Source organism: Phyllostomus hastatus, unplaced genomic scaffold (genome assembly GCF_019186645.2).
Source record: "Phyllostomus hastatus isolate PE091 unplaced genomic scaffold, TTU_PhHast_1.1 phas_contig_58, whole genome shotgun sequence".
Classification (NCBI taxonomy): Eukaryota; Metazoa; Chordata; class Mammalia; order Chiroptera; family Phyllostomidae; genus Phyllostomus; species Phyllostomus hastatus.
This window is the reverse complement of record NW_025333916.1, coordinates 56,298,341-56,320,144: the sequence shown is the minus strand read 5'-3', so window position 1 is coordinate 56,320,144 and position 21,804 is coordinate 56,298,341. Positions and strand designations below refer to the sequence as shown.

Below are 21,804 nucleotides of genomic sequence, written 5' to 3'. Positions count from 1 at the left end.
TTCTCCAACTCTCTGATACCAACCGGGTGTCATACAATTAATTCAGTTTAATTCCAACACAGACCCCACGGATTCAGGGCTCAGTCCTGAAAGACTCCCCATTTCAGATACTTTGCTGCGTGGCCAACTGCAAATTTGGGGGTTCCCGTGACCCCCTCTCCCAGGTTTGCTAATTGGCTAGAACAACCCCAAAGCTCAGGAAGGGGACTCATTTATGATTGCCGTTTTGTTCTAGAGGATGCAACTCAGGAACTTCCGGATGGAAGAGAGGTGTAGAGCAAGGCGTGGGGGGTGGGGACGGAGAGCTCCTACAGCCCCTACACTTGCTCATCAACCTGGAAGCCCCCTTAGCCTTGTTGTTTCAGGGTTGTTTTTTTTTAAGTTTCATTATATAGGTATGATTGCTTACAGCCTTGGCCATCGATGATGGAACTCCACTGGCGGGGTGGGGCGGGGCTGATTGTTGTAACCCTCTGAGCACGCGGTTGGTCCTCTGGGCCGGTCCCACCTGGAAGCTCTCCAGGGGCCTGCCAAGGGCCACTGCAGTAGCATGCGCTCAGCTGTGACCAGCTGTATCCACTCATGGTCAATACTGACCGAAAGACACTCCCATCGCTCAGGCCTTTCTGATGAGGGCTTAGGGACTCTGCTCGCAACCAAGGACAAAGGCCAAATGCGTATTTTTTGTTATATTACAGCATAACCATAATCGATACTGTCTCTTTCTGCTTTGTCTCCCTGGGTGGTCACCCAGGAAAACCCACACTAAACCCAAACTCCCGAAATAGACTTTGGACTTGGATCCTACTTCCTGCTGAGCTCTCCCTCCAGCTCCTGCCTGTTCCCCCTCCGTTGCTGGGTGCTGAGGCGCCCTGTGCAGCAGCTCCTTGTCCATGCGCTTCGCTCCAGCGTCACCCTCTCAGAGCCACTGTGCCCGGTCAGCTGCGGCGGTGTTTCTAGGACAGCATGCCCCCTGTCACTCCCCCCACCCCCCCAGTGGCCCCTGGGCGGCCCTCAGCCAGAAGGGCGGCTGTGTCGAGGTGGGGCCCCCGGAGTCCTTCAGGGCTCTGGGTGTGGTTCCACTGAGCTGCCGCCTTTGCGAGTCCACTTAGAGGCCACCTCTTGTCAGCAAGTGCCCTTTGACAGCGCCTCGGCGCCCACCCCCCGCCTCCCGGGAGTCAGGACCCCTGGGGGGCTCCCGGTAACCGCTGGCTCTCATTGCTCCCGGTTTCCTGTTGTGTTGGAGAAATGCTGCGAGAGGACCTCACCACGCCGGCCGGGCTGCACTTCATGGCCTGCGTGAGGCGGACCGCGCTGGGGCGGCAGGACGCGAGCACCAATACAGACCCAGGTAACACAGGCTCTCTCGCCGTCGCTGTAAAAAGTCACGCGTTTGCAACGTCTGATATGTTTAGACATTTTCTTGACAGTGACTTAAAGGGAATTTTAAATTAAGGGGTATTGCTGACTCATCGCAGGGTCTTGTCCCCAGCCCTGGTGCAGACTTGACACATTGTAAACTTAAAGTCAAATTTCAAGCGGAATTTACGATAATTTACAACATAATAGAGAAGTTTGTCCAAGAGTGCCGCGGCCTGTGCCCTAACTCAGCAGAAGCGATGCTCTGAACTGGGGCCCTCAGTGTTCTCCGTGGTCTGCCCTGCGAGGAAACGCACGTGTGTGACCGAGAGGCCTGGCCCGTGGCTGGCCAGCGGAGGCCGGAGGCGGGCCAGATCGCGCCCCCTGAGGGGAGGGTGTGTGACTGTGCCCCAGAGCAGAGGCACTGGGTGTGGGAGAGGCTGTTTGGGACGTGGTCGGGCACCTCTCTGCTTTCACAGACTCCTGTGCAAATGCCAGTTCTCTCTGCCCTTCGTGGCGCAGTGATTCTTACATACGTGTCTGGAACTTCGTGCCTCTTTAGACCTCTGATTTTATATCACTGTACAGTATTTATTGGTTCTGAAAATAATGTGTGATCATTGTAGAAGGGATAATGTAGCAAGCTATGAAGATGAAATTAATTGTAATCACACCACTCAGAAGTAGTGTTTTGGTGCTTTTTGTCTTCTTGTGGGCATGTCACCTAGATGTGACTACGCAGCACTATGAACCCCTCACCGTCTGCTCGCCTGACCTCCAGGGGCGCTGCTGTTCTCCCCGAGGGGCTACCCCTCCCCGGGCCCTGGGTTGTTCGTTTTCCAGGTGCCTTGGGACACTTTCCACTGGGAGTGTATTCTTAACGTGTTCTTTCATTATTTGTTCACTTTATGGTATTATACTGGCCAAAGAGGTCATTGGGTTTTAAGTAAAAAATAAAAGGCACACTTTTCACTTTTCACCCATGACTTCGCTGAACAACATATTCACTGTTTTGTCCCACTACCTTCTGCCGTCTTTCAGGCAACTTCGTATTTCCATCTTCCCAAAACTTTTTATCTTTTTGAGCAAGGAGCTGTTCCAGGTGTTTTTTGCAGTCTTTCTTCCAGGGACTTGACATTTTTTCCATGAAGAGAATTTTGTAAAGACTGAAATAAACGGAAGTCTGAAGGTGCCGTGTCTGGTGAATACGGCAGATGAATCAGAACTTCCCAGCTAAACTGTAGTGGTTTTTGCCTGGTCATCAAAGAAACATGTGGTCTTGCATTATCCTGATGGGAGGTCATGTGTTTTCTGTTGACTAACTCCGGATGCTTTTCGTTGAGCGCTGCTTTCAGTTGGTCTGACTGGGACCAGTACTTGTTGGGATTAATTGTTTGGTTTTCTGGAAGGAGCTCATAACAGAGGACTCCCTCCCGATCCCACCACATACACGGCCTCGCCTTCTGTGGATGAAGACCCAGCCGGCCTTTGCAGTGGTTGGTGGTGGTTCGTTTCACTGGCCCCACGATCTCTTCTGTTCCACAGTATTGTAAATACTTTTCATCACCTCTCACAATTGGTTTTAAAACCGGAACGTTTTTGTTAATTTCAGTGAAGAATTGCATGTGGAAATATGGTCAAGAAGGTTTTTTTCTCACTTAGCTTATGTGGAACCCAAACATCAAAGTGATTAATGTAACCAAGCTGGTGCAAATGATTTTCAGTGCTTCCTTTGGCTATTTTGAGTTTGTCAGCTATCTGTTGCAGGGTATAACATTGATTGTTCTCAATTAATGTCTCATTTTTGTTTTTGCTTTTTAAAAAGATTTTATTTATTTTATTTTTAGACAGAAGGGAAAGGAAGGGAGAAAGAGAAGGAGAAATATCCATGTGTGTTTGCCTCTTGTGTGCCTTCCACTGGGGACCTGGCCCATAACCCAGGCATGTGCCCTGACTGGGAGTCGAACTGGTGACCCTTTGGTTTGCTGGCAGGCACTCAATCCACTGAGCCACACCAGCCAGGGTGTTTAACTAATTTCTTATTGTTGAATGCATTAGTGGTTTTTAGTATTTTTCTCCGATAAATAATGCTTCAGTGAGTTATCTTGTGTAAGAGCCTTTTTTTTTTTTGTCATCACTGTGATTTAGCTAACTCTTTTGTTTGAAAGGTCAAAGATAGGCTGTTTTTTAATTTTTGTTTCTTTCTGAATGAGCTTAAGCATGTATAAGATGTTCTGTGATGAAATAATGAATATGTATTTGAGACATTCTTTTTATTTTAATTTTATTTTTTTCAATTACTGTTTACATTCAGTGTTTTGTCTTAGTTTCAGGCGTGGTCAGGCAGCACAGTGGTTAGACAGTCACGTGCTTTACAGAGTGTCCCCCTGATGATTCTAGTGCCCGCCTGGGCCCCGTGTGTAGCTGTTACAATGTTACTGACTTGGTTCCTTCGCTGTACCTTGCTGCCCTGTGACTATTTTGTAACTACCAATCTGTACTTCTGAATCCCTTCACCTTTTTCGCCCCTCCCCCTGCCGGCCGGCCCTCTGGTACCATCGGTTCTCTGTATCTGTGAGCCTTTCTGTTTTGTTCACATTGTTCTTTAGATTCCGTGTATAAGTGAAATCATTTGTTATTTGCCTTTCTCTGACTGGCTTATTTCACTTAGCATAATACCTTCTAGGTCCATCCGTTCTGTTGCAAATGGTTATTTTATATACGTGCCTTTACTTTTTATCCCCTCATCTGTTGATGGGCACTTGGGTGGCTTCCATAACTTGGCGATTGCAAATGACGCTGCAGTGAACATAGGGGTGGATATATTCTTTCAAAGTAGCGTTTTGGGCGTCTTTGGCTGTATACTCAGAAGTGGGATTGCTGGGTCCTACGGCAGTTCCACTTTTAATTTTTTTAGGAGTCTTCAGACCGCCCTGCACAGCGGCTGCACCAGTCCACCCCCCGCCCCCACCCCAATGGCGCCCGAGGCTTCCCTTTCCTCCACATCTCCGCCGGCACTTGTTGTTTGTGGGCAGCCGTTCTGACGGGTGTGCGGGACGCCTCACTGCAGTTTTAGGTGGGCACCTTCTCGTGCGCCTGTCGCTCACCTGCAAGACATTCCTAACAGACTGCGAGAAAGCCCCTGTTCTCCATGGCTGGCTCGGCCTCCGGAGCCTGCCGCCTGCTTGCTGGGGTCTGGCATTCATCCTGGTCATCAGGCATCGGATCCAAATAATAACAAGATCTGAAATTATCCTTAATTTTTATCATTAATTTTTAAAAACTAAAATTTTAAGGTGTCAATCTACTTTTTTACTACCTTTTTTACCCAATATCTAAAAAAATTTGCATTTATATACTTAACTCTTTCCATGTTTGTGAAATCCTTTCTGTTTTCTCTTTTTGCCTCAAATTTTCTAACTGGTTACAAGATAAAGAAGCCGCTTCTCAAGAGATCATTTCTGATTGTCGTAAAAACCAGCAACCCATTTCTTCCATATCAGGTGTGATTTCTTTCATTTACGTATTTTCACTTTTTCCTAGTTTTATGGTTGTCATGTGGTTTGCATTCAGGGCCTGGTACTGAGTGTCTGGTACTCAGTGTGACAATGAGTTGTATTTTGCATATGAAATCTGAAAGGAATGCTCTATTAGAAACAAAATGCTGGGAAATGAGATTAGAGACCATTAGACTGTCTGCTGGTCTGCTGTGACTGGTGTCTTTATTTTACTTTTCAATAAAAAGTTAATGAGTTTTATAAACTTTAGATGGTAAATATTTTAAATGGTAAAATATGGCCATGGGCTCTGGGAATTGACTAAAAACTACTGAATTGCACCCTTTTAAAGGATGTGAATTGTATCTCAATAAAGCTATTAAAATGAAAAAAACAGATAAACAATGTTGAAAGTAAAATAGAAATTAGTTACAGGTTAATTTCCTAAAATCCAATTTAATTGAAATTCTCCTAAACAAACATTGACAGTATTATCTGAAATGAAAATAGGAAATGCAGCATTTCTTTTTTCTTTTTCTTTTTTTTTTTGGTCTGTATTCTTTCTTTTTTTTTTTTAATCATTGTTCAAATACAGTTTTCTCCTTTTTACTCCCAATCCAGTCCCCCCTCCCACCCTCCGCACTTCCCTCCCATTACCACCCTCCCCCTTAGTTTTTGTCCATGTGTCCTTTAAGTTTGTTCCTGTGAACCCTTCCCACTGTCCCCTTAAATTCCCTCTTCTCTCCCCTCCGGTCACCATCAGCCTGTCCTCTATTTCAGTGTCTTTGGTTATATTTTGCTTGTTTCTTTGTTTTGTTGTTTAGGTTCCTGTTAAAGGTGAGATCATATGGTATTTGTCTTTCACCACCTGGCTTGTTTCACTTAGCATAATGCTTTCCAGCTCCATCCACGCTGTTGCGAAGGGTAGGAGCTCCTTCTTTCTCTCTGCTAAATGCAGCATTTCTTGACATGACTACATAATTTATTATTCTTGCGCATGACTCCGTATGAGGACAGCAGTAGTCGGCGTGCATTCGGTTAAGAGTCAGTCTGGCCCCGGCTGACTGAGCGCCAGCCTGCAGACCCACAGGTCTCCAGTTTGATTCTCCCACTTGCTGCTTGGGGCCTGGCCAGGGCCCAGTGGGGGCGGGTGAGAGCAACCCTCACACCTCAAGGTTCCTCTCCCTCCTGTTCTTCTTCCCTCCCCCTCTCTAAAAATAAACAAAATATACTTTTTTAAAGAAGTACTCTAGAGTAAATTATACCTGTGAAAAAATCTACTCAGATTTGAACAAATACGTGTTGTTGTTTGTTGCCAACTTGTTGTTACAAAGTTAATGACTTAGAGCTATTTACAGATTTTCTTATATTCCTGATTTTTTTTCTTTTTTGATGTTCAGAATGTGAGCCTGTGAGCATCCCTCCACCAGCGGCTCCGGAGAGATCTCTCCATCTCAGACTTCCTGCCGGGACAACAGAGAGACCCTTGTCACCTTCGGCCTCGGACACGGTGCTGGATCTGGTCTGGGTTTTATTCAGAAGTTTTAATAACGCCTTTATGCTGAAATTCATTATGGCCATCCTCATTAGTTACTTGTGCAGGTGAAATGAGACTACAAAAGCACCTGTGTAGCTTTGCTGAAAAGGCCAAACAATTAAGATTTAAATATTATGCCTCTGAAAGTATTGTAAACTCAGATCCTACCACGGCAACTTTCCCTAAAGGAGGCCCACAGGAGCTCTTGCCTTCAGAATTGAATCTTTTTATGGGCGGTGGGGGTGGGCAGAGAGGCCATACAGAGTGAAAAAATGTAGCCGTCCTCGGTTGCAGGCCGCGGCTCAGGTTGGACACACGTACATAAATGTGATCGACATTGAAGCGGACGACCTCCAGGAGTTACCTGTCAAAGAGCCTTCAGGTGATAGCCCCGTCAGGCAGCACCTGGACGGCCCGTCCTCCGCGGAGCTGCATTGCATGGCCTCCTCGGTCACGGGCGCTGTTCCCCTGCGCAATTTTCAGAGCCACGGTAATACATTTTTCCTACTTTTTAAATAAATTTTTAAAACATTTTGAAAAATTCTTTAATATAGCACTGTTAACCCTCCCTCCATCTCCTGGCTCTCCCGAAAACCCACTGTACTTTTGGAAGTTTTGGGACATAGTTAGAAGTGTTCTGTAATCTTCCAAAAACCTCATTTAGAATTTTAGAATCAATTTTTGTCTGCCTTTCCTATTCTTGCCAGAGTCTGCCCGTCCGGCCGTGGACTTGCTGTTTAAACCTGCAGAAGTGTCGGCATCCTGTTTGGGCGGGAGAAGCTGGGGAGCAGGCAGTCCAGGAGCGGCGGGGCCTGGCGTTACCCGACCTGCGCCGTCAGACAGAGAGTGGGACGGAGGTGAAGGCCCTATGTGTCCCCTCAACTCTCCCCCCACTCCCACCCCCCAGGCACTGCTGTACTGGGAAATAAGCACAAAACTCGATGATTGCGAAATAAAGCAGAAAAAGGCTTTTCCCTTGCTAAGGAGAATGGGGACAGGAGGCAGATGAGAGAGAGTCGTGGTTCAGGTCTGGGGCCCAGGGATGGGCTGCAGGGAGAACACAGGTGCATTTGCGCCTCTGTCTTTTCTTGGTGAGGTTAGCAATAAATATCCTGTGGGATTTCCTGAGTTCGAGGTGTTAAAGAGGAATTCTTACTTAAAAAGGAAGGAAATTCTGGAATAGCACATAGAAGTACACAGGCATGGTGGCCAACAGTACTTTGTTAGTAAAATATTGAGTTTTACACTCATAAATCAGGTTGCATTATTGTAACATGTTTGGGAGGTTCAATGTTTGCTTGAGATCCCCTGAGGAGTGGTCTAACTTCTACTGTGTGACCTTGTTCGTTTTCAGATAGTTTTAGAAAGTCAAAAAGATACAAAAGTTGCTTTTTGATGAAGGATATTTCTGTAGCAGAGGCTAAAAGTAACACTCACACTGCCTTGTGTGTGGAGGTTTGCGGCCGCACTAGCACTGTTACAGATCCGTCCCTCCCGGCAGAGACAGGTCTGGGAAGTCGGGAGGCTGAGGTGGTGTTTCTGAGTGTGTCGGATAGAAGCTGATTTGGGAGGGAGTGCTGGGCCGACTTCAGCCGAGATCTTCCCAGACGTGAGATCATCAGCATCTGCCTCTCCCCGAACTACAGTGGATCCTGACATTGCCCTTGCTAATGTTCAGAAATGCCAAAGCCAGGCGTGCGGTGCGGAGAGCAGAGCCCGAAGCCAGACGCTGCGGAGAGGGATGAGCTGCGGGACTACCTGCTGCAGGAGCTGCTGCAGGGCGTCTCTGCGGCTCCCCCCGCCCCCGCCCCCGCCCCGGGCGCTGCCGCAGCCGGCCGGCTGGAGCGGCTCACCGCCCAGCTGCGGAAAATGGACGCGCAGCTGCTGGCCATCGGCAGGATCGCCGCGGACATAGAGCAGGACTTCCCCCAGCGCGGACTGGCGGACCTGCCGGACCTGCCGTGCCATAAGGTGGGCTGTCTTTCTGTCAGGTTTTGTTTATTACCAAGGGTCTAGCAGGCTGGGTGTGATATGATTTCACAGACACTGATTTTTCAAAAGAACGGGAAATTCAGTTTCTCTGGGCTCGGGTCTCCCCACCTCAGCACTGGCGGCGTCTGGGCGGATGATTCCGTGCTGCGGGCGGCTGGCTGTGCGGTGCTGGGGGAGGCGGGAGGCCGGCTGTGCGTCCTGGGTGCTCACTCGCATTCCTGGTCAGTGCGCACCCCGCCCCGCTCCCCCCCCACCCCCACCCCCCGCTGTAACAACAGAAAAGGTCTCCAGGTGCTGCCAGATGTCCTGGGAGGTGGGGGGCAGGGGGCGGCTACAGCGCCTCCTTAAGAAGTGCACTTGCGCTTCCCACTGGGGAGAGAAATAGATGAATGAGGAACAGATGTGGGTTAAAGCAAACCCAGTTCCTAATTATCATTTTCCACAGCGAGATTTGTATCTTTAAAAATGGTATTGACCTTATATTTGGAATCCTTAGTTCTTTTAAGTATTTTATACAATGGATTAGTAGTTCTTAGAAGTTTTCTCTATCTTTAAAAAGTATTTACAATAAAAAGAGTAACGTTTATGTGTATTGGTATTTCATGGTAATTAAGACAACTAAAAGGGAAGTTCCAAACATTAATTTATTAATTACTTTGTACAAATATCCTCTTTTTTAAGGAAGTAAAATCTATGTGAAATAAAGATTAAAAAACAAATAGTGAAAAACAGTTTGAATGTCTTAAAGCCGCATGTTGGGACATGCAAATCGGTCTGCGAGACGAGAATTCCATTGTTGACCTACCTGACACGTACTCCAGGTGGCTGGCTGTTGGCCTGTTAAAGCTGTGTTTACCAGGTTTATAGTGTTTCTTCGATCCAGATGCTCACCACACATTAGAAAGTGGAGGTTACACAGATGAGAAACTGCACGGAAAAGTCACGTGGGGTAAGGCTGCAGTCGGCTGTTAGGGCACGATCGGGGTTAGTCGTCCACGGTGACTTCTGGGAAGGAACCAGCGTTGCCTTCAGTGCCAGGCTGGCCTCTTGGTTTACGACCTCGTCATGCCGCCGCGAAGCGCGCACAGACGCCAGGGGTCGGCTGGCCCCGCGTGGCGGAGAAAGCAGCGTGCGGCCTGGAGCGGGCGGAGGCGCGCTGTGGCCACGCCCCACCTCGCCGGAGCCTCGGCGGCCTGGGTTCAGGTCCATGTCCTGCCTTAGAGGGTTGCTGTCTGTCTCCGGGCCTCGCTCGCTCGTCTTCGCAGTAAAAGGTTTTGTCCAGGTGGTAGTTAGCCTCGCTCCCCATTCTAAATTCCGTGATGCTTCCCCCCCCCCGCCAGCCTCTTAAAAGGCTAAATCAGTCAAACTACAAGTAAGTAAATCCCATGTCTTTCACTGGTTGCATCAGTGCAGATGTTCATAATCTACATACAGTTGTTTACAGTATTTTGAAATTACCACACTGTAAAATCTGTAACGGTTCCTTTGTGGTGTGTGTCTGACTACAGGTTGAGTCTGTGGGTCACACCCAGTTGTCTTCGGGCCCTGAATCTGAAAGAACATTGGCTTCCAGAACCATCAGCCTTTCCAAAGAAGGTTTGTGGGGAGTTGGGGGAGTGGGGGGGAACGGAGCGCAGCCCGAAGCCCTGCGTTGCGAGAAGAAGCACGTGTGAGCGAAGCCCTCAGCCCCCCAGTGGTTAGACTGGGGTTACTTTCGTGCTGACGTGACTGGCTCCCACATCAGGCCTGTTTCCCCCGAGCACCCAGTGCTGTCACCTCCTCCGGGCGGGCAGTGTGGGCTGGACCCTCGTTTTCGTGAGCGCACCCTGCCGCCGGCCGCACTGTGGTGCTGTCCGTGTGCTGTCCGTGTGCTGTCCGTGTGCTCTCTGTGTGCTGTCCGTGTGCTCTCTGTGTGCTGTCCGTGCTGTCCATGTGCTGCCCATGTGCTCTCTGTGTGCTGTCCATGTGCTGTCTGTGCTGTCCATGTGCTTGCCTGTGTGCTGTCCGTGTGCTCTGTGTGCTGTCCGTGTGCTGTCCATGTGCTTGCCTGTGTGCTGTCCGTGTGCTCTCTGTGTGCTGTCCATGTGCTCTCTGTGTGCTGTCCGTGTGCTGCCCGTGTGCTCTCTGTGTGCTGTCCATGTGCTGTCTGTGTGCTCTCTGTGTGCTATCCGTGCTGTCCATGTGCTGCCCATGTGCTCTCTGTGTGCTGTCCATGTGCTGTCCGTGTGCTGTCCATGTGCTTGCCTGTGTGCTGTCCGTGTGCTGTCTGTATGCTGTCCGTGTGCTCTCTGTGCTGTCCATGTGCTGTCTATGTGCTCTCTGTGTGCTGTGTGCTGTCCGTGTGCTTGCCTGTGTGCTGTCCGTGTGCTCTCTGTGTGCTGTCTGTGTGCTCTCTGTGTGCTGTCCATGTGCTTGCCTGTGTGCTGTCCGTGTGCTCTCTGTGTGCTGTCCATGTGCTTGCCTGTGTGCTGTCTATGTGCTCTCTGTGTGCTGTCTGTGTGCTGTCCATGTGCTTGCCTGTGTGCTGTCCATGTGCTTGCCTGTGTGCTGTCTATGTGCTCTCTGTGTGCTGTCCATGTGCTGTCCGTGTGCGGCAGCTGAGCTGGAGTGTGAGGCTTTGCTTACATGGCTGGGAAACGGCGAAATGTTAAGCTTTTGCATTTCTCACGGGAAGGATGAAAGTAGGTTAGTTATTTTTAGAAATTTCTATGTACCTGGAGTTGTTTGTATGTACACTTTCTCTCTGATTCGGTCTTGTCAGCAATTTAATGTGTTTTTTAAAAGCAGGCTTTGGTATTCTATTATTTCTTAATTTTCTTTTTCATAAGTTTCTATTTGAGTTTTATTCTTTTGGTCTGCATTTGGGAACCGTTTGGTGTTCTCCTAGCTCCCTCCTTTCTTTTGGAAACGCGCGCATGTGCGGTCCAGCGCGTTCCTGCGGCCCCGACAGCGCATGTGCGGTCGAGCGAGCTCCTGCGGCCCCGACGGTGTTCTCCGGCGCCGTCGCTGCCGCTCCGTGTCGTTCAGACCCGCACGTTCGTCGTTTGTGTTACGAGTTCTCCTTAGCGCACAGAAGGGGTTTTTAGCTTCCAGATTTTGTGGGGTTTGGACCATAGTTTTGTAGTTAATTTCCGCTTTCATTGTGTTATGACTCGATGAGCATATGATATCCATTCTTAGATATATTAGCAGTATGAATATACAGCTGACCCTTGAGCCGCACAGGTTTGAACTGCTCGGGTCCACTTACCTGTGGATGTTTTTCGGTAGAGACGGCACAGTTTCTGGCCCACGGTTGGGCGGACACGGATGCAGAGGGCCAACTGCACGCACCGTCCGTGCCGTCTCACGTGGGGAACCGGGTGTCTGCAGATTGTGGGGTCTGGGGGTCCTGGAACCAGTGCCCCCCACGGAGGCTGAGGGACATCTAAGTTTGGGGAGAGTTGAAGTCGTACTTGGATTTTTTCACCGTGTGGGTGTTGGTGCTCCTAACCCCTTGTTATTCAAGGGCCAGTTGTGTGTGTGTTTTTGATGCTTTTTGTTTTTAAAAACTTGTTACCAATGTCAAGCCGATTTCAGTAGAAGACGGAATAGTGTAACTGACCTCCGTGTACCCAGCTCTCTTCCCACGCACCCACTCATTCTTCCCGTGTTTCCTGGGTTTGAGGCTAATCCCAGGCAGCACATTAAGTTTTTTTTCTTTTATTGATTCCAGAGAGCGGGGGAGGGAGGGAGAAAGAAAGAGAGAGAGAGAAACTGATCAGTTGCCTCTTGAAAGCACCCTGACTGGCCACGGAACCGCAGCCCAGGCCTGTGCCCTGACCGGGAACCCAGCCACGCCTCGCGGTGTGCGGGACGACGCCCGGCCCACCGAGCCACGCCGGCCAGCGCCCGCGGCATGCTGTCTTACCCACAGTGCTCGACACGTGTTTGCAAGAGATGAGGCTTCCCTTTAAACACAAGCATGTGTTTGAAACAGAATATTCACTCCGTACTTAAAAAGCTTACTGCTGTCGTGCATCTAATCACTGGTCACCTGGCACCAGTCGTCTCCTTTTAAAAAGTAGTTTTTTTGTTCTAGTTGGAATCTGAGTGTCATCCACTCGCGGCAACTGGTTGATGGCTTGTAAGTCTCCTTCACCTTCGGGCTTCCTCCTCTTTCTCCCCGTGCAGTTTCTCTGCTCAAGAAATGTGGACGTTTGCTCCCAAGTCTGATTGTGTTAACTGGGTGTGTTTGATGTCATTCAACGTGCTCCTCCGTCCCGTGTGTTTTCTGTCAGGGAGACAGTCCTTCGCTTCACACGCAGTGACAGCGGTGTGACTGTGTTCAGCTGTATCACCGGATTTCATGTTTTAAAACAATTAGACAATTTGTGTTTTACTCACCAACTATAATCAGTTCCCATTCACGGTAACCACTGAGTTACGAGGTGTCGTGTACTCACAGCCGCAAACCTGCCCCCCACCCCCCCGCCCCGTGTTTGTGTGTGTTTCTCTCGTCGTATTTGGGGCTTTTTATTCACTGTGTATTTTTCACTTCTGTCTTTCTTTTTTTTCTTTCCATTGGATTTGATGTTCTGTATTTTCTCCCTTCCCTTCAATTATGCATTATATTTTTAACCTGTTAGTGACTGTTCTCGAATTTTCAACACTCACAATCACAATTTAAGGTGAGCGTATTTACCTCCCAAACAGGGTTAGAGCTTTGAACACTGACCTGCTCCCTCCCTCCTCGGCTCGTTCTGTGTCTTAGTTCTACCTTGTCTTTAAACCTCCCGTTCCTTCTCCCACGTCTCTTATTTGTTAAGTCCATATGTCTTTGAATGTGTCAGCACATTTGCCATTTTCTCTGCCCTCAATTGCTTCTTTTAAAAAATTGTACCTCAAGTCCTGTACATAGGTAAATAGTAAGTCTATAAAACCAAAACACAAGTGTCACGGAGCAGTCCGTACCTGGGTCGGACTCAGAGTGGAACGCACTCGGGCATCTCTGTCCCTGCTGCTGCCGCCGCAGCCGCTTCCTGCGCCCGTTTCCTTGAGGGCAGTCCCCTCCTTCCTTCCGTCCTTAGTTCCCTCGTTTAGTGAACCTGCGAGTGGCACGTGCTCTGTCCTCACAAACAGCTTTCATTTTACTGCCATTCACAAGCAATGGCTTATAGCACAGTATTCTGTGTTAGGGCTTATTTTTCCTCGGCTTTTTAAAGATACTATTCCACTATCTACTGATATGTCTAATTGCTGAGTTTATACCACCTGTCTGCTATCTAATTGCTGTTCTTTTTTAAAAAATGTTTAAAAACTCAGAGGGAGGGGCCTTATTTTGCATTTTGATACAGTTTTTCTAGGTGTATATTTCTTTTTATTTGTTTCTCTGTGGGCGCAGGGATGATTCTGCAGCCTGCAGGTTTCACACTGGGAATTTTTTACCTGCTTTCTTTTGGAGCATTGCTTCCTCCCCGTTCTCTCTGTTCTGTGTTCTGAAACGCCTGTGAGAGGTCCGTCAGACCCTCGCCCTCCCTTCCCTGTCTCTTCACCACGTCCCAATCCCCCCTTTTTATCTCTCAGCGACGGGCTCGGGGTGGTCCCCTCAGGTCTGTGTGTCAGTCCCCCACCTCTCTTCTGCTGTGCGGCCTTTGCTGTAGGGGTTCGATATGTCAGACGTTCTGTTTCTTCTTCAAATCTATCTGTTCTTTGGATATACTGTCCTGTTCTTCTGTTGTGGTTTATATATCTTCCTTTTTTAAAAAGATTTTATTTATTTTTAGAGACAGGGGAAGGGGAAAGAGAAAGAGGGAGAGAAACATCAAGGTGTGGTTGCCTCTCATGTGCCCCCCACTGGGGGCCGTGGCCTGCAACCCAGGCATGTGCCCTGACTGGGAATCGAACTGGTGACCTTTTGGTTCGCAGGCCCGCGCTCAATCCACTGAGCTACACCAGCCAGGGCTGTATACCTCCTTACACCTATATAGTGACCAGTAACGTTTTATGTATGCCCTTTCAGATTGCTTTATTTCTCATGTGCATCTTCTCAGTTACTGACTCTGCGTATTGACTCTTTCGTGGTTGTGGCTTTCTTTGTGTGACGTGTAATTTTTAATCACATTGGTGGGGAGGTTTGCCGAGTTGTGTGTGTTTGTCTTTGGAGTGGTTTTATATTTTCTGTCACTGATGTAGAAAATGTTAGGACAAATTTTTGTATACAGTTTTTGGCTAGGAGTTGCTGTACTACATTGATAGTGTACATTCAGATCCCATGCCTGCTTGCGGCAAGACAGGGTTTTTTTTTTTCAATGATTTTGTTTATTTGTAGAGAGGGGAAAGGAGGGAGAAAGAGACAGAGAGAAACATCGATGTGTGGTTGCCTCTTGCACACCCACAACTGGGGACCTGGCCCGCAACCCAGGCATGTGCCCTGACCGGGACTAGAACCAACAGCCTTTTGGTTTGCAGGGCGGCTCTCAATCCACGGAGCCACCCCAGCCAGGGCAAGACAGGTTTTGATTCCTCAGAGCCAACTTTATTTTTTCTTCCGTCACCGTGCAGGCAGATGGAACATGTCTTTGCTGCTTGTCCAGGGCAGGGTTCTTCTCGCCCCACTGAAGGGCAGAGCGGCCCGTCAGCCCCCGAGGCCATGCGCAGCCCCCGGTCCCCCTCACAGCTCAGTCTCCTGCTCCTCCGGGGCCCTGCCAGCGTCGGCGTCCACTCACCGCCCAGCTTCGAGCCCCCGCTTCCTTTCCGGCACCAGGGGGTTTTTTATGTACAGGGTTTTGTTGTGTATTAACCACTTTTTAAATTTAGCATTTCTTCTGTGTTTTTATAACATGCAGGAGCCTCTCCATTTTAGGAAGTCTGTCTGCCATGTTTTCTGAAGTTGATAACAAATGTAATAGTTTTTTTTTCTTTACTATCGAGGACTGTAAAATTTAGACATCAAATTATTTCATTATACAGTAGGAAGCCATCCTTGTACGTTGCAAACTTGATACACCTGTTGCCGCGTGGACCCGTCAGCTGTGGTTGATACCTTTCCGTGTGATTTTCCCCTCTGCTCTTTTTTTCTCGTTGTAACACAGACTCCGGATCAGCGCATTTCCTGACTCACGTGGATAAGGAAGACCAAAGTGACAAAGAGCTGCCTTTCGAAGCTGAATTTTCAGTAACAGAAATTCACTCTCATCCAAAAACCTGTGTGTTTCCTTCTGCCGATTCCACCGTCAGCCTCTCCAGTGACCAGAATGCAAGTTTTCCAGGTATCGCTCCCTGCTTCTTCCGCCCCCACCCCCTGGGCAGCCACCGAAGGGTGCGTCACAGCAGGGCCTCCTGCTCCCGCAGCGCGTTTGTCGGGGCTGTGGTTATGAGGGATGTGTGAGGCCTTTTGCAGTCCTTACGGATCTTGGATGAGGGGAAGTTAAAAAAAGGCACCATTCCCATGAAGAACTCTGTCATCTTGTCACCTTCGTAAGATGTGAGCAAGCATCTTATTAATGTGTTAAATATACACCTGGAGTAACTAAAACATATGGTTTTCACAAAAATTGAGAAATTCAGACTCTGCCAAGTATGAGAACGTGCGTATCAATTTGAAAACACAGTCATGGCTGTCGATCACGGGGCCTCTGCCGGTGCCCGGCGTTGCTGGCGTGCCTCCCCAGTGCAGCCCGCGGCCCCGCCTTACAGGGAAGGACGTTGGGACTTAGAGAACCCGACTGCCGCTTCTCATTCCACTTCACCTGGAGCTGGCAACTGAATGTGCTTCTTCAGTCCCAACAAACACATTTGGGCATGTGAATAAATAGGTCATAGAAATGCAACAGTCGAACCACTGACAGTGGATTTGAAATTAAAAAATTTTTTTTAATTGATTTCTAGAGAAAGAAAGAAACATTGATTTGTTCCATTTATTTATGCATTCATTGGGTGATTCTTGTATGTGCCCTGACTGGGGATCGAACCCACAACCTTGGCTTATTGGGATGATGCTCTAACCAACTGAGCAACCCAGCCAGGGCTTGAAATGTTTTGTTTTTTTTTTTTGCCAGGATATTGATAGCCAATAATGATGTCTTTACCGAGTGATACAATATGCTTTATTACCATTGTTAATGGTATTTTTTAAATGGCATTCCTGTCATTTTTTTAAAAAAATTTATTTTTAGAAAGAGGGAGGGAGGGAAAAAGAGGAGAGAAACACAATGTGTGAGAGAAGCATTGATTGGTTGCTTCTCACATGTCCCCACCTGGGGACCTGGCCTGTGACCCAGGCACGCACCCTGACTGGGAATCAAACCAGTGGCTTCAGTTCGCAGGCCCACGCTCAATCCACTGAGCCACACCAGCCAGGGTCATTGCTGTCAAAGTAAAAGAAAGGCTATAAAGAAGATGTCACTAAATCTTACAACTTTTTTCTCTTAGTAAAGCTGCCTTGGGTTTAACTTAGATATTTTCCAAAATGTATTACTTTTCAACCATCAGAGGGGTTTTTTTTGTGTGTGTAATTGTTTTAATAAATTGCACTCCAGTATTCTAAACTGTTCTAAGCACAGAAAGATTGTACCTCCTAAATGATATCATTCTGAGTACTATGGATACAAAAGTAATCATCTTAAAATGTGGACAATATTTACAACCAAGTAGCATATTCAAGAGGAGGATAAATATGGTATACATATATACCTTTAAACCAATTTGAAAGTTTAAAGATATTTTAATTTCTGGTTATATAATTTCTAAGTCAGGTTAATACTTGGAAGTAAAAATATAACTAACCTGAAATTTGTATTAATCATGTTTCTTTTTTTTAAGGTGTGAATAACAGTGATGAGTTATTTGAGAGGTAAATATCTTAAGAATTAATTCACAATTTTACTTAAAGTTGGGTATAAATTCTGCCTTCTGGGAACTTGGTTGTTCAGATGTATGTGCACTTCTACAGGACACTGTTTTTGTGGCTCGAAGGAATGTAACTAATTCCCACTGCGAACGGGGTGTCGGAAGAAACCGAGGAGCGTTTAGCGCAGGCAGTAAGGGTCCCGTAGACCTCGCTGGCCGCCCCTTCCTCCGCCGCCTGTGCGCCAGTTTCCGCAGGCGGGGCCGGTGGGGCGGGGCTGGTGGCAGCTGTCTCCTGGGCTTTGTGTTGCTTTTTTTTTTTTTAATTTTATTTATTGATTTTTAGAGAGAGGGAGAGAAAGAGAGAAATATCGATCTGTCGTTCCACTTATTCATGCATTTGTTGGTAGATTCTTGCATGTGCCCTGACCAGGGATTGAACCTGCGACCTGCAACCGTGGCATATCAGGACGATGCTCTAACCAGCTGAGCTACCTGGCCAGGGCCTGTGTTGCTTTTTTAAGGGCACACAAAACCGTCAGTTACTGACGACCAGGCTTTTCCAGGGAGAATTACTGGGAGGAAGGGGTGGAAGGGACCGGAGCTGTATGTTTGTCATCTGTGCACTCATGTCCCATGTCCTCGCTTGCTCGCTGCCGTAAGCCGCGATCCTGACGGCCGTTTCTCTGCTTGCGTTGGCGAGCGAAGCCCGTCGGCAGACCTGCTGCAGGAGTCCGGGCTGGCGGATGTCGCCGACATCATCGACGACCTTCTCACTGAGGGCGGCGTTTCCAGGGAGGAGCTGGGCCTGACGGAACAGCAGGCCAGGAGCATCTCCAGGTGACCGTGGGATAATTCGTTTTTAACCCATTGAAAGTGTTTCCAGTTCAAGCGTATTCAAGCTTGGATGCATTTTAATGTGATTTTTTATGAAACAAATTCAAAGCTTAGAACAGATTTTTTTCCTTCCCAAACACATTCTGTGAAGTTTATGGACCATTCTCCCCTCCCCCCAAACAGAACACAGACTCGTTTGCACTTACCTGGCGGCACATACACATCGTGCGAGTTTCCCAGTGTTGTTCCTCGAAGCACGACACAGATTAACCCTGTTTCTTCCTAGAAGTAGTTGATGGTTTGGTCCCTAGTAGTTTATCCAAATATTAATCCTTGGGATACATTTTAGATCGTCTTGCCTTGGGACATTAGGTTCAAGTGTTTTTTCCTGGCAGCCTTTCCTGGGCCCAGAACTGGCTCTCCATAGCGTGGAGGCTGCTGCTCGTACCTGAGCTCCCTGCAGTGCGTGCACCGGGGCCTGCCCCTGGACGACGGTCGGCACCGTGAGCGGCGGCCGTCCTCCTGCGGCTCCTGGTCGGCGCCTCTCACTGCCTCGGTGGGTGGACGTGCGGTCTGTCATCGGGCTGCAGGGCTATCACCAGAGATAGGGGGTGCAAAATCCCTGCTGACTGCTACGTATGCCTGGAATGATCTGCCGTAGTATGGCCTCATGTCAAGACCTTGTAAACCATAACTTCCTTTTAGATGCCTTTGTCCTGTTTAGAGGAATTTTTGTTCTGTTTTTAAGTTAATGATCGAGCAGTTAATATGTCATCAATAATGCATTACATGTAAAAAAAGTGGAGTAAAAATAACAAGGTTTCTACTCTTGAATGGAGTAGAACTATAAAAAGATCGACACGAAACCAAATTGCATCAGTGCGCTGCGGGAGCTCGAGGGGAAGAGTGTCCATCAAAGACGACAGCGTCACCAGTCATGGTGTTTGAGCTTTACTGCAAAGGATCAGTAGACTTTCACGTGGCTCATAGCTGGAAAAAAGGGCATTCTCGGCAGCCAGCATGTAGCGCGCAAAGGTGTGATGTCGGTGCCGGCGGGGGGCAGTCAGGTGTGACTGGAGCCCCCCCCGAGTTGGAAGGAGGGAGGCCCCGGCTGGGTGTGCTGACGGCTGCTGGGACCAGAGGCACTCGGGGTCACTGCCACTGCAGGCAGCAGGGGGTGCAGCAAAGGGCTCTAAACCTGAAACGGGGGCCGATTGGAATTTCAGCCTAGTAGCCTGGGTGTGAGCCGGCCAGGAAGAGACCGTGCAGGGCAGGCAGCAGCACGCGTAACCCTGGGGCTGATGGGGGCAGTGAGGACGGTCCTCTACTTGGGTGACTGCGCTGATGGCATTTCTTAGCCAGACAGAGATGGATGTCGCTGCAGAGTTAAGGTGCCAGGAGAACATCCAGCTGGTGGTGTGCATTGGAACTTGGTTGTAGGTCCTCCCGGAAGTGGATGCCAAAATGGGCTTCACATGATGAGCAAGAAGAGATTTATTTGGCGAGACGCCTGTGAGGGGGTGAGGGGGAGGAGCCCCAGGAGGTGGAGAGAGCTGCCGGACTTGAGTGCAGCTGTGGCTGTGACCCGTGTAAAGGGTCCCCGGGACCAGTCCAGGCTCAGTGGTCCACTGGGACTCTCAGACCTCCACTGGCCACGCGCACTGCCAGGACTTACTATGGCACCAGGAGACAGAGCAAGACCAGCGCAGGGAACAGGCGCACGGAGTAAATGCCAGGGGAGACCAGGCACGCGCTTCCGAGCATCCTTGCAGGGGAGCCACGCGGGACACACTCAGTTCCTCCAGCCACGGACTGGGCCCGCACGCGTGAAGTGCGGTGTGCCGGGAGGCCCGTGCAGACTCAGTGCCCGGAGTGCTCACCAGGCCGGTCGGTGGGCGCACTCCGCCCGGGACACACCGAGTCCGCACTCCCAGGCGCAGAGAGGTGTTCAGTGCAAAGCACGCCGTCGGTCTCCGTGACCCGCTTACACTTGGGACGGTGCCCTCTTCGCACGCTGGGCGATGAGTCGGCCCCAGATCCCCATCGCACACGTCCCGTTTCCCCGGCCCGCTGGTTAGTTCTTATCCTCCGAGAGGCAGGAGCCAAGATGGGCTTAATGGACACGAGATGTCCTGGGAAACGTGCATGGTGGGGTGGTGGGGGGACGGACGGACTGGGAGTCGGGAGAGGCCTCAGACCCCAGTGCAGGTCTGCGCCCCCCCCCCCCCAGGGGGAGAGAGGCACGGGCAGGGGCGGAGTTGGGAGAACAGTAGAACCGGAGTCCGGTGTAGGTCCAAGGGAGTCCCCCCGGGTCAGTGAGGAAGCAGCAAGCCGGAGTGGCCCATCAGAGGCGTCCTGCGTCTCCTCTCGCAGGAGCGGGCCAGCCACAGCCTCCCCGTGGCTCGGTCCCTGGCTTGGGCCGGCCCGGAGGGCAGCAGGCTCCGAGGTATCTCTGTATTGAGAGTTTCGGAAGCGCTTGAGAGGGTCCGGAAATGATTCTAGACGAAGAAGTCCGAGCAGAGCCTTTGCAGACGTTACTGTGAGGGGGTGAGCACAGAAGGGCGGGCCAGCGTAAGGTGCTGCAGAGAGTTTTGAGAGTTACAAAGACCCAGGTAGGAGGGAGCTTGAAGCAGAAAGGCAAGGCCAGATTGCCAAGTGCGACCGAGTCCGGCAGGATGAAGCGTGCCGAGGCCTCGGGCGACCTTGCTGAGTCGCAGGTCGGAGCCAGGTGACTAGAGGTCCTGCGTGTGCGCTGCTTCCTGGATAGGACACCATCTTCCCAAGCGAACAGTGTTTACAGTCAGGTGACGCCCTGCCCGTGAAATTTTTCAGAATCCGCCGTTCTCCGGATAGACGCCCCCGAAGGACGGAGAAGGAGAGGAGAGAGATCCAGGTCTGGATGAGAAGAAAACGGAAGGAGAGAACGGCGGAGTACCTGCGTCAGCTGGCGGAGAGGAGGGGCCAAGAGCACGACCCTTTCTGCCCCAGGAGCAACCCAGTGAGTCTGCAGGACCCGGGACCTCGCAGGGTGGGTGGTCCCTCCTCGGCCAGGGCAGGGGACGGGTCACCGTGCTTGGGACACATTCCTCATTTGCCAGACAGTTTGCTTCAGTCAGGCAAAGGTAAGAAGTTACAACAAAATACAGCAGGATATCACACAACCTGTGTCCTATTGAACTGTCTTGAGTGAGTATTTTCTCTCCCCATTACGGGTCCAGCATGTGAAACAAATGAAGAGGCCGAGTGATCGTGGGATGATGCGAGTTGTTTCCTTAACGTTCACAGAGGGCCGGTGGCGGCTGGACGCCCGACTGTGTGTGTGTGTGGCGAAGGCATTTGCAAAGTCACCTTTCCGTCCATACGTCACACAGCAGCAGAACAGCGACCCCGTGTGTTTCCACTGCCCTTTAGCCGGTCACGTCTATTTCTGAGCTCGACTATGGGCAGTCCCAGGGCTGCGTCTGAAGGTGAAACAAGGCAGTGTCCCTTTAATAATCACATTACTACGAAATTCCCATTCAGATTACACTTGAAAAAAAAGATTGTATTTATGTATTTTAGAGAGGGGAAGGGAGAGAGAAAGAGAGGAAAAACCTCGATCGGCTGCCTCTCTCATGCCCCCAACTGGGGATCTGGCCCGCAACCCTAGCCCTGACTGGGAATCGAACCAGTGACCTTTCGCTTTGCGGAATGACACCCAACCAACTGAGCCACACCAGTCTGGGCTAGATCACACTTTGATTACAACTGATCTTT

General features: G+C 49.6%; 1 protein-coding gene across 1 annotated transcript in view; it reads left to right on the top strand.

Annotated features, from left to right (window-relative positions):
• Positions 1-21,804, top strand: part of CPLANE1 (ciliogenesis and planar polarity effector complex subunit 1) — an 89,049-nt gene that overhangs the window by 58,740 nt on the left and 8,505 nt on the right. The window contains exons 38-48 of the mRNA XM_045848088.1: positions 1,247-1,351; positions 4,791-4,862; positions 6,257-6,378; positions 6,688-6,883; positions 7,101-7,250; positions 8,072-8,364; positions 9,894-9,981; positions 15,459-15,635; positions 17,188-17,218; positions 17,875-18,051; positions 20,881-21,046. Coding sequence (XP_045704044.1) covers positions 1,247-1,351; positions 4,791-4,862; positions 6,257-6,378; positions 6,688-6,883; positions 7,101-7,250; positions 8,072-8,364; positions 9,894-9,981; positions 15,459-15,635; positions 17,188-17,218; positions 17,875-18,051; positions 20,881-21,046 — 1,577 coding nt within the window. The remainder of the gene's footprint in view (positions 1-1,246; positions 1,352-4,790; positions 4,863-6,256; positions 6,379-6,687; positions 6,884-7,100; positions 7,251-8,071; positions 8,365-9,893; positions 9,982-15,458; positions 15,636-17,187; positions 17,219-17,874; positions 18,052-20,880; positions 21,047-21,804) is intronic.